This window comes from Saccostrea cucullata, unplaced genomic scaffold, assembly GCF_032062105.1.
Source record: "Saccostrea cucullata isolate Sc308-1 unplaced genomic scaffold, CSIRO_AGI_Scuc_v1 ctg10324, whole genome shotgun sequence".
NCBI classification, from domain to species: Eukaryota; Metazoa; Mollusca; class Bivalvia; order Ostreida; family Ostreidae; genus Saccostrea; species Saccostrea cuccullata.
In genome coordinates this window covers 2838-15692 of record NW_026924016.1, presented here as the reverse complement: position 1 = coordinate 15692, position 12855 = coordinate 2838, and the positions used below count along the sequence as shown (strand labels likewise).

Sequence of the window (12855 nt, the reverse complement as noted above, 5' to 3'; positions counted from 1 at the left end):
GCCCAAGGGTCTTATAGGTCACCTGTGTATCATGTGACAACTTCCCAATAATTAAAATTGGTTTGTGCTTTAAACCAGAGGTCCTGAAATTCACAATTTCGAAAGAGGTACCACTCATCATAATTATACACTTAGCATGCTTTGTTTGATTACTTAATACCCAGAGGCAGAGCAGACGAATGAAGAAGAAATGCATTTCCACAATATAATCAGTAGTGCCACCCACCCCCAACATAAACCCCTGATCTTGGGACCACATATTTTCACAACTTTGGAAAAGGCACCCTTACTTATCATAAATATTTAAAAGCATTAATTCATTTTCAGTAATATGCCGTAATCATTATGTTAGCTACCACCCTCTTCAAAATCAAATCCGTCTTTACATTTATTAGTTATAAATAAATTGCACCTGAAATACATTAAAAATTCCAAATTAATACACTGTATAAGAAATTGATTATTTTTTCTCATCTTCGCTTGCCAAGGTTTCTCCAATAGGCTACTCTCCAAATGTAAACGAGTAAAATAGAATGGACTGCATAACAAGTTGCTAAATCATTGTTCTGTCCTCGAAAACGTTCATCATTCTACATGTATACAAAGGAAGAAACATCAGAATTGAAAATGTTTGGAGGGGAAGATTACCTGCATTTCTTCAGGGTTAATTACCTGCATTCCTCAAAGAAACACAGATAAATGAAATAAATAAAAATCTTGTTGTTTTTTTTTAATACTTTTACTTCATAATTACAGGTATTCATAAGTTTGAACTTATAAGCAGTGATATGGTAATATACAGGGACCAATATCACTCTGTGTTGTTTTCTGAAAAGCTTGGTCTGACCAACTGACCATACAAACCACTTTTCACACCTCACGCCTTACAGTCATACCATTAACGAGACATTATAAATAAAGTGTGAGGTGTTACATATTCTACGACAAAAGTAAGATTACAGTTAAGCAATCTAGATGTACTTCAGAGGAAGATAAAATCAAAATATTACCTTATATACAGATGTTCCCCCAAGAGAAAAAATAAATACAACTTTTTGTGGAATATGATTGACTCCAGAAAAAATATGCCATACATGTACATTATATGCCTGGATTTGTAAGCTTCTATAGAATCAAATAAAACAGTTTCAGAGGTACTGACATAAATACTGTACTAGCAATGTACAGTATTTTTGCAAACATAATTATTTTCATAATCAACAATTTCACTTGCCAACACCCTAAAACCAGTAGATGAAATCATCTAGCAGAGAGAAATACATATATGTGATATCAAATACACAGTGATAACTGATAAAACAAATCAGGAATATATAACAAAAACAGAGAAAAAAAATCATAAACATTAAAGTATTCTTAAAGACTGACAAATAAATGTTCTGGATAAATTGAGAGGTTTGGTCCAGACAGAACCTGTCAATTTCAAATATTTCATGATCAAGTGAAAGAGATTGTCCCAGACAACAATCATCCAATTGTAAAAACAAATACTGATAATTGATTCTTCACAAAAAAATCGAGGATTTCCAACACCATAATCTTCAGTAAACTTCAGCCATACTTCACATCGTGTGTTAAATTAAGTTAAATTAATTTGAATTAAACAGTAAGTCTTTAATAAGGAGAAAAGGCAAACACCAAAACAAAAGAAGAACTTTAAGTAGAAATAAACATAATGTACAGTATGAAAAAGAGAAATCCTTATGAAATTACATGTATATGGCTATGCACACATGAAAAGCATGTAAGGACATATGCAACATACATGTAGTTTGGAAGCATTATTCTCTGTACAATTCAGAAGTTCTAATTTTACAACGCCTGGTAATACCATTCTTCTGAATCTAATTTTGAAGGAATACCAGCTAAATCTACATTTTGGTTAATAAAAAAAAAAGAAAACAAAAAACATGAGGATTTGTTTTCCCTGTTTAGTATCTGTTCAAATTAACTGGTATAAAAGTATTCTAATTTTTCTTTTGGTCTAATACCATTTGATAATTTGAAAATAAGAATTTCTTGTAAAATTATTGAGAAAGGAACCCTGTAAAGTACATGTATGTTGCAAATGACCTAAATGACTCATATCTAAAAAAAAATGTACCCCACCCCGACCCCCAATTTCTCAATATTTCAAAAAAAAAATATTCTAACCTCTTGATTCTTTATATTCCTTCAGATTTACAGTGGAATATTTCTTTTTTTGTGGCAATTTCAAAAAAAAAACAAACAAACAAAAAACAAAACATAAATGCCATGCAACCAAAAACTGCTGCAAAATCCAAGATACATTTAACTATACCACAATACTACCACTCATATTTAAATCACAATGTAAAACTGGGGTGATCACAATGCATCTGTCACTTGCATCAAACTCAATTGTAATGCATTAGAATTTTAATTTCCAATTTTTAACACTACATGTATGAATCCTGGAGATAAACTTTACCTCCAGAAGAGGTGTACACTATTTAAGCATTCTATAACTGGTTTCCTCAATTTATTACAAATAATGGATGCAAGAATGGATTTTATATTGTAAAGAATTATTCAACAATTATCTAACTCAGCAGGAATGTCAGTGTGTGATGCATACACATGTTCACATATGAACCCTGTGTGATTAATCAATTTATATCATAAAAAGCTTTATATATGCGTGCAAACTACTCACTGCATAAAAAGAAGTGGCTACACAAATGGTATTAACCGCAAAGCAGCACATATTTATCTGATAGTCCAATGGATATTGTAGCTTTCTTATTTAAAGAAATTTTCATTTCTATATTTTACTTTACGTTTTAATAATGTGTGTATTTCAACAGAGAATTCATTAAAACATTTAAAAAATCTGAGTTGTGGCTAAATTATTTGTTTTTTAATTGAAGTTGAGTCTGCAGTTTCATTAAAAAGTCTTGACAGAAAATTATACACAAGTTTTACTTGCACCCTAATGGAAAAATTCTGTCAAAATTTATCATGTTATGGTCCTGAAATGTATTTACAACAAACAAAAACAAAAAATAATCCTCATCAACTTACATATTTGTGTATCTTTAAATAACATAATTGTCCCAATTTTTTCCCCCCACATGACATTTCCCCACCTATTTGCTAAAAGCTGCTATCACTGCCCACATGAGTTCATTTGCCCCCTCTTTCATGCTCTCGGCATCAAATTCAAGGTCCAATAACTCCCGAACGCGCTTCATCGCCACTTCATAGTCGTCATCAGATAATGGAGCAAAGGCGTTTTCTAAAACATCCGAAGCGTGAGCCAGATAAATAAGGGAGAGCATTCTTTTGTCCATTTTCTGGGGATTATTCGTCCAGCGACTGAGCACAGATTCTTGGACTTTTTTGATAAGTTTTTGCTTGATGCCACCATCAGTAAGTGGATGTGTTGTCATGTCAAATAATAAAAAGTTCTGTTTTTCTGTTGTACATATGCCTTTCTCCACTAAATTCTTGGCCAATCTTTCACGAACGTTTCTCAGTTGGTACCTTAGTTTAAGAGGATTCCATGTTTCACCTGTAAAAGAACTTTTGAAACAAGGGTCTAACAGTTTTATCTCATTTCTATTGTTATTCATATGCATACCAGTTTTCAACGACATTGTTTACATCGAGCCGCAACTTGACCATTTTTCTCATTTGCACAGAATGTGTATTTTAACTAAAACTTATACATATCCGAAGGACAATGTTGGTCAAGTTGCGGCTCATATCTAATTTTTAAAAAGAATGTACCCAAACTTCGCTCGAGATAGCTACTAAATTAGCAGGTTACGAGTTTCAGCCCATGTGACCCCTTTGATATTATAATCACTTTTCTCACGTGACATTCAAGTGTTCGACACGCTTTCATTGTGTCAGTCGTTGGAAAATTCTTTTCATATCTACATGTACTTCAATCTTCAAAATATTGAAGATCCTTGCGTACATTTTATTAGCGTTTTAAAGTTTACGTTGATTTCTTTCACTGTAGTGTTTTGTTCGCTGATTATTCATATAGCAGTGGCGGATATATATCAGGGTAGGATCATTAAAAAAAAAACTAAATTTTACCCTTATTATTCAATACGATTAAGATGTGAAAATGTCATTTTTTTTAAATATAGGTACGAACACTTATACAGCAAATAATACGTGAAAGAGGACTATGTTTACGGCGGGTGATTCCTGCTTGACACAGCAAAACACTTTCGTCATTTTGCACGAAAAAGATTGGAAAAAGCTAAAGCAGCATTTTGAAATATATACTGTAGACATCGTGCGGGAATGTTTTTCATGAAATAAAACTGCGTCCCATAATCACACTGTTGGTGCTACATACAAGACATTTCATTTGTTTCAAATCAAATCTTGGCTACTAACTTAGAGACCAGAATTATTCAAAATTGCAATAACTAAAGTATGTAGAAAATAAATTATTTAAACAATACAATAACTTTACTTTCCAAGACGAAACTAAAATTTTATAAAGCATTAGTTTTAAGTCACGGTAAGGAAAAGAATTCAATCCTGCTTTTCTCATTTATAATTATTACTCAATTACCTCTTGACATTCTCTCTCTCTTTCAAAATATATAATTACACTACCATTACATATGGGAAAAAATAAGAAAAAAATAAAAATATGCAAAAATGATCCATTCCAGGATTCGAACCCATTCTCTGGTAAGAGTTCTAGTTGGAAGCCCACCAGTATATCCACTAGAACATTTCGAACACGATAGATTGAATGTTATTTAATGTTCACATTTTGCATTACGTTTGGAGAATAATTTTTTTCTTTCAATTTTGCATTTTTTAAAAATGTGCCTCTTTGAAACAAAAATCGGAAATGGCAGTTTTGAAGAAAATTCCTGCCTCTTTGTATATATATCAAAATTATTCTGTTTCAAGGAGGCACTTTTTCAGAACAATGGGGATTCCCTATTTAAAAAACGGAAAATCTGACATATTTTGCCGTGAGACTAATTTTCACATGATTTAATGGCAAATTGGAAGTCAATACACAGCTTCCAAATATTGTTTCTCGTTGTGCTTTATATATTGTTGCATTTGAAAAAAAATTATTACGAGTTTCTGCAACATGAAAATTCTTCTTTTAATCTGCTACACATTTAGGGAAAATAACAAAAGAACTGCAACACCTTCTTTTAGATAGAGAAAATTATGCAGTGCTTGATAATGTAGAAGCCGCAATTCATTTTTTTTAATGCATTGTCCTTTGTACTCTGAATACCGATCAAAACTTTTTTTTTAAAATTAACTCTGCCAATAAATGGCTAGGTCATATATGGATTTACTGTATGTACTTATTTCAGATTATCCTATAGACAGGTTGCAAATTATTTTTCATTTATGCGAAGACAGCCCATTATGTTCAGAAAAATAAAATGTATTTCAGTGTCATTTTCATCTACCAATAATTCTCAAAACAGACACTACCAACCTAAGCGTACAAAATGCATACATATATTTATCACAATTGTGTTTTTATGAACTATTTGTTTTTTCACTTAATATTCCGCTCTTTACTTACTTACTCTACTTACTTACGTGGATACAAATTAATGAAATTATATGCATGGTTATAAATCATTTATTTTTTGTACAAAATGAACACAAAACCCTCTTCTCGGTCTTTTTTTTAATATATATAATATAAATCAAATACGGAAAACCATGCGCTTATGATCCATTTCCATGCGATTTAAATGTCTCCGCCCCTTTGCTGCGACCTTAAAATCGAAAGCGGTCCAGTTCAATTTTCCGGAATTTATGGGTTAAACATGTTCTTTTCAATAGCGTTGTATGTAATTATTGAAATATGTATGACGAAAAATTATTAAAAAAAATGTCAAAAGCATATGCTTGCACATTAATCATAGATTAATTCAGCGATTTATTGTAATATTAAGCTTTAAATGGGTATGCCGAAAAGGTTCCAAATAACGTCCTTAAGTGCAGTCATTCTTTTATCATAAATTTTATGTCATCATTAATGGTTGATTAATTAATACTACAGAGCAGATTTCAAAGCATTGATCTATCTTCAGACCATGTAATGTTACCCCCCCCCCCCCCGATACCCCTGACCCAGAGAACATGAAATTAATCATTTTGCTAGATGCACCTTTCTTCATCATAAATATATAAACTAAGATAATTCTCATAATACCTAGGAGCAATGAAAAAGATATTCAAAGAATTCATCCATTTTCACTATATATAATCATAAGAGCCCCACTCAACACCAGAACCCCTGACCCAGGGGCCATGAAATTCACAGTTTTGGAGGATCCTTCTTTCCTCATCATAACTATGTATTTTTGCATAGTTCATTGGTTTAATACCCTGGAGCATAGATGATTTTTGAAGAAACAATGTATTTTCACTATATAGTCAAGAAAGCCTCGCCCGAACATCACAACCCCCAACCCAGGGGCAACAAATTCACAATTTTGGAAGAGAAACTCTTGCTCATCATGACTATATACTTACTTAGTTTGTTTAATACCCAGGAGCAAAGAAGAAGATTTTTAAAGATTTTTAATGCCCCGCCCTAACACCAGAACCCCTGACCCTGGGGACATAAAATTCACAATTTTGGAGGATGCACTCTTATTAATCATAACTATGTACTTAGTTAGCTAGTTTAATACCGAGAGCAGAGAAGAAGATTTTTGAAGAATTAATGTTTTTCTACCATACAATCATTAGAGCCCCGCGCTAACACCAGAACCCCTGATCCTGGGGCTATGAAATTCACAATTATTGAAGAGGCACTCTTGGCCATCATAACTATATTCTTTGTTAGTTTATTTTATACCCAGGAGCAGAGAAGAAGATTTTCAAAGAAATAATGCACTTTTACTATATGATCTATATAGGCCCACTCTAACACCAGAACCCTTGACCCAAGGGTCATGAAATTCACAATTATTGAAGAGGCACTCTTGGTCATCATAACTATGTTCTTAGTTGGTTTATTTAATACCCAGGAGCAGAGAAGAAGATTTACAAAAAAATAATGCACTTTTACTATATGATCTATATAGAGCTGCCCTAACACCAGAACCCCTGACGCAAGGGCCATGAAATTCACAATTTTGGTAGAAGCACTCTTGGTCATTAGAACTATGTTCTTAGTTAGTTAATTTAATACCCAGGAGCAGAGAAGATTTTCTAATAAAAAATGCACATTTACTATATGATCTATATAGCCCCACCCTAACACCAGAACCCTTGAGCCAGGGGCCATGAATTTTAACAATTTTGGTAGAGGACTCAATGCTGATTACAATCTTGTCAACAGTTTGACTGCTTGATGTCCAGAAGTAAAGAAGATTTTTAAAGATTGAAGTGGTTTTGGCCCCACCCCTCAGGCCCCAGGTGGGCAGGGACCATGAAATTCACAATTTTTGTTCCCCTTTACCCATAGATGCTCTATGCCAATTTAGGTTGAAATTGGTTCAGTAGTTCCAGAGAAGAAGTTTAAAATGTTCAAAAGTTTACAAACGACGTACGACGACGCACGAAAACGGATAGCAAAAGGACACATGAGTTTACTCAGGTGACCTAAAAAGACCATAGTGCAGATTGGTTCTCATTCATTCTTTAGCCTAGCAGAGTCCTGAACAGTCTTAAACAGGGTGCTCAGCTTAGTAGTAAGGAAATGTCATATTTTAAATTCAAATCATGTATTGTAGTTCAATGCAATTTGTAATAAAGCTAGGTGAGGTTGAATGGAAAAATATATATCAATGTTCACTTGATTCATTCCAAAAACTTTCCAAAACAATTTTACATTGAGTTTTTGTTTATTTCAAGAGTGATTGATGCAAAATATCAAAAGAATGTCCCTTAGGATTTCATAAAGAATATTAAAAATAATTTGAACAAAAATATATTAGAAATAGGAACAACATCCCTTACTTCATTCATCAATAATGACGGAGATAGAAATAAAGAATTAAAGATGAATCAAGTCAATTTGAAAAACCTGATTATGTCAAACTGAACAATTTCAATCATCATAAAGTTAAAATATATGGTTATTGGTGTATTTCTGACTATGGATCTGACTCCAATCAGGTCAACTAATGCTACAACGGTAGGTACTATGATGCATTTTTCAGAAAGAAAAGTAATTAAATTTAAAAAAATCTGAGAAAAAATCCCTTCCTTGAAATAACCTAGAAGGTCACAACCGTAAATCTCTTTTATTTTCTAGTTTTGAATTTCAATAAAAATCGTAGAATATTTGTTCTGAGTGAAACAAAATTTGGATTCATTACTCACTTTTATGATTAATTGATTAATCAAGATCTAAGTGGGGATAGAATGAACCAATTTTAAAATAAATCTGAGATTCCTTTGACTCTAACCCCTGATTTTTTTAATGTACAGATGAGCTGATGTCGCAATATAAAATGCAAGGTTAAAGGCAGAGGAATCTCAGATTATTTCAAAATGAATTGATCAATAAAGAATATATATATATACCACTGAGGTATTCTATCCAACTTTGAACAGTTTCTGGTGGCGATGTCTCTTTTATATGCTTCAGTGTTTCATCCAGTAATACATCTCCTGTTGGATTGGATGATTTTAAGAGGACTTTTCGTTTTAGGAGACTTCTTCTAGGCATGCCTACTTTTTCAAGTTCAAGTCTTCCTCGCAGAGCAAGTTCTATTAATATGCAACCTCGTAAACCTGAAGAAATGCAGTCATTCCAAAATGATGTGTACCCCTGAAATTGTAAATGAGAAATAGAAAATATATTAACGATGCTGAAATTTAATTCAGAGAGGTCAAGATCTACCGGAGTTCATCAAATAGACTTCATTATTCCCATCTGTTAAAAAATAATGAATTAAGAAATAAAACTGCAATTAAATATTTTAAAATAATTATTAGCATTTGTTTCATTTATGATGTTACATATACTGGAGGGAGAGATAAAAATCAAATAGACCACATTGCCATCAATGGAAAATGGAAAAGATCTTTACAGGATGTAAGAGTGAAGCGTGGGGCTGATGTTGGAAGTGATCACCACCTTGTTACTGCCAGCATAAAGCTTAAGCTGATGAAGGTAGCGCCAAAAAGCAACATCAGGCGAATAGATACAGGCAAGCTGAGAGAAAATAAAGTGAGGCAAGACTTCAGATTAGAGCTAAAGAACAGATTTCAAGTCTTGCAATGTGGTGATGTTGATAATGAAGCGGTTGATGAACACTTGAATGAAATCTGCAACCTGTTCAGCGAATCAAGCAAGAAGTGTCCAGGATTTAAGAGGCAGGTGCATAAGAAATGGATTACACCAGATACTTGGAATATCATTGACAGAAGGAAAGACCTTAAAACTAAGCTATGTAACACCCACTCTAAAAGAATAAAAGAGAGATTAAGAGAGCAATATTCCAAGTGCAATAGAGATGTGAAGAAAACAACAAAGAAAGATCGTAATACTGTAGACGTACTTTTTTCCGCGGGGTCAGAATTCCGCGGAATCTCAATTTCTGTTTAATCCGCGGGTAGAAAATTACGCGGATTTTCTAGATTCTCACTATATGCCTTACATTTATATTAAGTACGCTTGGACAAATTTCCTCGGAAAATTTGTGACCGCGTACATAGCGTAAATTAATACCACGCGGAAAAAAGTACTTCTACAGTAGTTTTATAGCAGGCATAACAAGAGAAACTGAGAAACCTGCTTCTGAACAAAGAATGGGAGTTCTCTATCAAATAACAAAAAAGTTGAGTGGAAGGAAAAGAAAAACAAACATGCCTGTGAAAGACAAGCAAGGCAACCTCATTACATCCGAAATGGAACAAGATGAAAGATAGAGAGAATATTTTGAAGAAGTGTTGAATCGCCCGGAGCCTAATGAACTGGCACACATACCGGAAGCTGACAGTGATTTAGAAATTGAAGCAGAGGAACCATCTAAAGCTGAAATACTCAAAGCAATAACAGCCCTTAAGAACAACAAAGTACCTGTAAATGACCAACTGCCAGCAGAGCTATTCAAAACAGATCCAAACCTTGCAGCAGATCTGGAATAATCATAAAATACCAACGACATGGTCCAAAGGAAATATCATTAAAGTGCCAAAGAAAGGGGATCTTACTAACTGCGATAACTGTAGGGGCATCACATTACTATCAATACCTAGTAAGATTTTCAGCAGAATAATTATCTATAGAATTAAAACTGCAATAAATGCCAAAATAAGACAAGAGCAAGCAGGTTTTAGGAAAGGGAAAAGTTGTTGCGACCAGGTGTTTACCCTATGAAATATTATAGAGCAATGTACAGAGTGGCAAAGACAGCTCATAATGAACTTTACATATTTCGAAAAACCTTTGACAGTATCCACAAAGAATGCTAATGGAAGATCTTAGGACATTACGGAATACCATCAAAGATAGTAGAACTGATAAAAGTTTTTTTACGTGGAGTTTAATTGCTCGATAGGCAGCTCATCAGATGGTTGCTTCATTGTAAAATCTGGCGTGAGGCAGGCATGTGTGATGTCAGCTCTCTTTTTTTATACTAGCAATTGACTGGGTAATGAAATCAACCCTAAATGGCAATAACACAGAAATGAGATGGACACTCTTTACAAGTCTTGAAGACCTAGACTACGCAGATGACTTGGTCGAACTATGACATCTGGAAAAGCATATGCAAAGTAAAACAGCAAAATTATAGAGAAATGCAGAAAAAAAATTGGACTAAAATAAATGCCAGGAAAACTGAAGTTATGTCATTAAACACCAAACAACCAACAAGAATACAGGTTGATGGAAATGACATGAGCAACACAACAACATATACCTGTCATGGCAGCATAGTAACATCAGATCGGGGTGCAGACAAAGATATAAAGGGCAGACTAAGTAAAGCTAGAGGTGCCTTCATAAGCCTCAAGAACATCTGGAAAACAAATGACATAAGTAAAAGGACAAAAATAAGAATATATAACAGCTGCATACTGCCTGTCCTACTCTATGGGTCAGAATGCTGGAGCATGACAGAAGGAGACATATGCAAACTCTCTAGTTTCTACAATGGATGCCTCAGAAAGATCATGAGGATTTTCTGGCCAAACAAAATTACAAATGTGGAACTACATGTCGAATGAGAAATCCAACACAGACAACATGCGAACTTTGTTGCCTAAACGGAGATGGCGATGGATAGGGCATGTGTTGAGGAAGCCAGCCGACAGCATCACCAAAGTAGCCCTTAGATGGACACCGGAAGGGAAGAGAAAACCTGGTCGGTCAAAGACCAACTGGCGAAGGACGGTTGAAATAGAAATGAAGGACCACAAGCTAACGTTGGGAGAGCTAGAAAGAAATGCTAAAGATAGAGAAAAGTGGAGAAATCTAGTCCTTGCCCTATATGCCCACGGGCATAACAAGGACTAGGTAGGTAGGTACATACTGACATATATACACACTTTCGAGGAAATTCGAATTAAGTAAGAAAGTACATTTTATTTAAAGTCGGCATTGTATACATTGCATAACAAGAAAAATGAGCTCTGTAGAGCTCTTAAACCGACTATCACAGTTAAAATATCGCATTTACAACATAAATTAACATGCTAAAACACATGTACATATATACACATACATATGGCAGATAAAACGAATTTTTAAGAATTAAACAAATTTTAAGAATCAATAGATTTTTTTGAATTAATTAGAAAAAAACCTAAAAGCAATATGATTGCATTAAGAGCAACAAAAATAAAAATAATGTGAATATTATAAAATAAATAAAGTCATATGAGAGTAACATAAATTAAGAACTATGTTTAACCCATAAAGTCAGATAAAAAATAACTAATTATATTAAATAATAATTAATAAAAAATAAATACATAAATTTGAAAGCTTGGAAAATAAAAAATTCACACAGATATACCGTATAAGTAGAATTTTTAGCGAGGATTTAATTTTGGCATTATTAGCGAATATCCTGACATCGCTAAAATTGAATATCGCTAAAATTTAATTGCGTATTATTTGCAATAGTTTCTTTAGTTATCATTTCAAAATCGCTAAATTTACTTCTCGTTAAAAATAAAATACCATATTTCAGGAAGAAATCGCTAAATTTGCGTCTCGCTAAAATTTCCACTTATACGGTAGCTAAACCAAATTGAGAAAGAAAAAAAAATATGTTCCTCATCAATACACATCACATCCTGCCCAGTGATTGGGTCAGTCCCTACCTACATAGGTAAGATATGCATTGCAATTAACTGAACGTAGTGCAATAATTTTGCAATATGCATTCTTAACAGGCAAATGGATATGCACCTCCCTATCCTTGAGTCCTAGTAAAAGAATTTCCTCCATTAAAGTCAATCTTGTTTCTTTTGAATTGTGGTCTTCCTCTTCATCCAGGGTATACCCCTCATCGTCTCGTTCTTCCACGCCCCCATCAGCCCCAGCACTCTGTACAGTGGCAGTTTCAAGACCACTTGATCTTTGAGTAAATGACATTATGTGTTTAAAAAATGTTTTCGACTTCAGTCCAGATCAATGTTTACGTTGTACTCACAGCCAGAATATAATGCAAAATTGCCGTCTAGGATTTGACGTAAACGGGAGAGTCTATAACCGGCTTACGAAATCACGGGCATCCTGTTATTGAGTTCACGTGAACTCGATAACAGGAAGCCCGTGATTTCGATTGTAAACACACATATATTGATACGTAAGCCGTTTATGTGTACTTTTCTTGACGTATTGATAAACAGTCAGATCATTAGCCCTACGCACCGTGTTTT

The 12855-nt window shown here is 33.7% G+C and overlaps 1 protein-coding gene across 1 annotated transcript; it reads right to left on the bottom strand.

Moving 5' to 3' along the window:
- Positions 1–1950: 1950 nt before the first annotated feature.
- On the bottom strand, positions 1951–12622 carry LOC134265483 (Golgi phosphoprotein 3 homolog sauron-like). The gene is made up of 3 exons (XM_062747696.1): positions 12383–12622; positions 8542–8788; positions 1951–3556 (listed from the first exon to the last, which is right to left on the bottom strand). The coding sequence occupies exons 1-3, from the start codon at positions 12566–12568 to the stop codon at positions 3132–3134; spliced, it is 858 nt and encodes a 285-aa protein (XP_062603680.1). The 5' UTR covers positions 12569–12622; the 3' UTR covers positions 1951–3131.
- Between the last annotated feature and the right edge of the window lie 233 nt (positions 12623–12855).

Coding starts and splice junctions, on each gene's coding strand:
- LOC134265483 (XM_062747696.1), bottom strand. CDS start 12,568: ATGTCATTTACTCAAAGATCAAGTGGTCTTGAAACTGCCACTGTACAG. Junction 8,789..12,382: donor TAGGACTCAAGGATAGGGAG/GTGCATATCCAT, acceptor TTACAATTTCAG/GGGTACACATCATTTTGGAA. Junction 3,557..8,541: donor TTGGATAGAATACCTCAGTG/GTATATATATAT, acceptor GTTCTTTTACAG/GTGAAACATGGAATCCTCTT.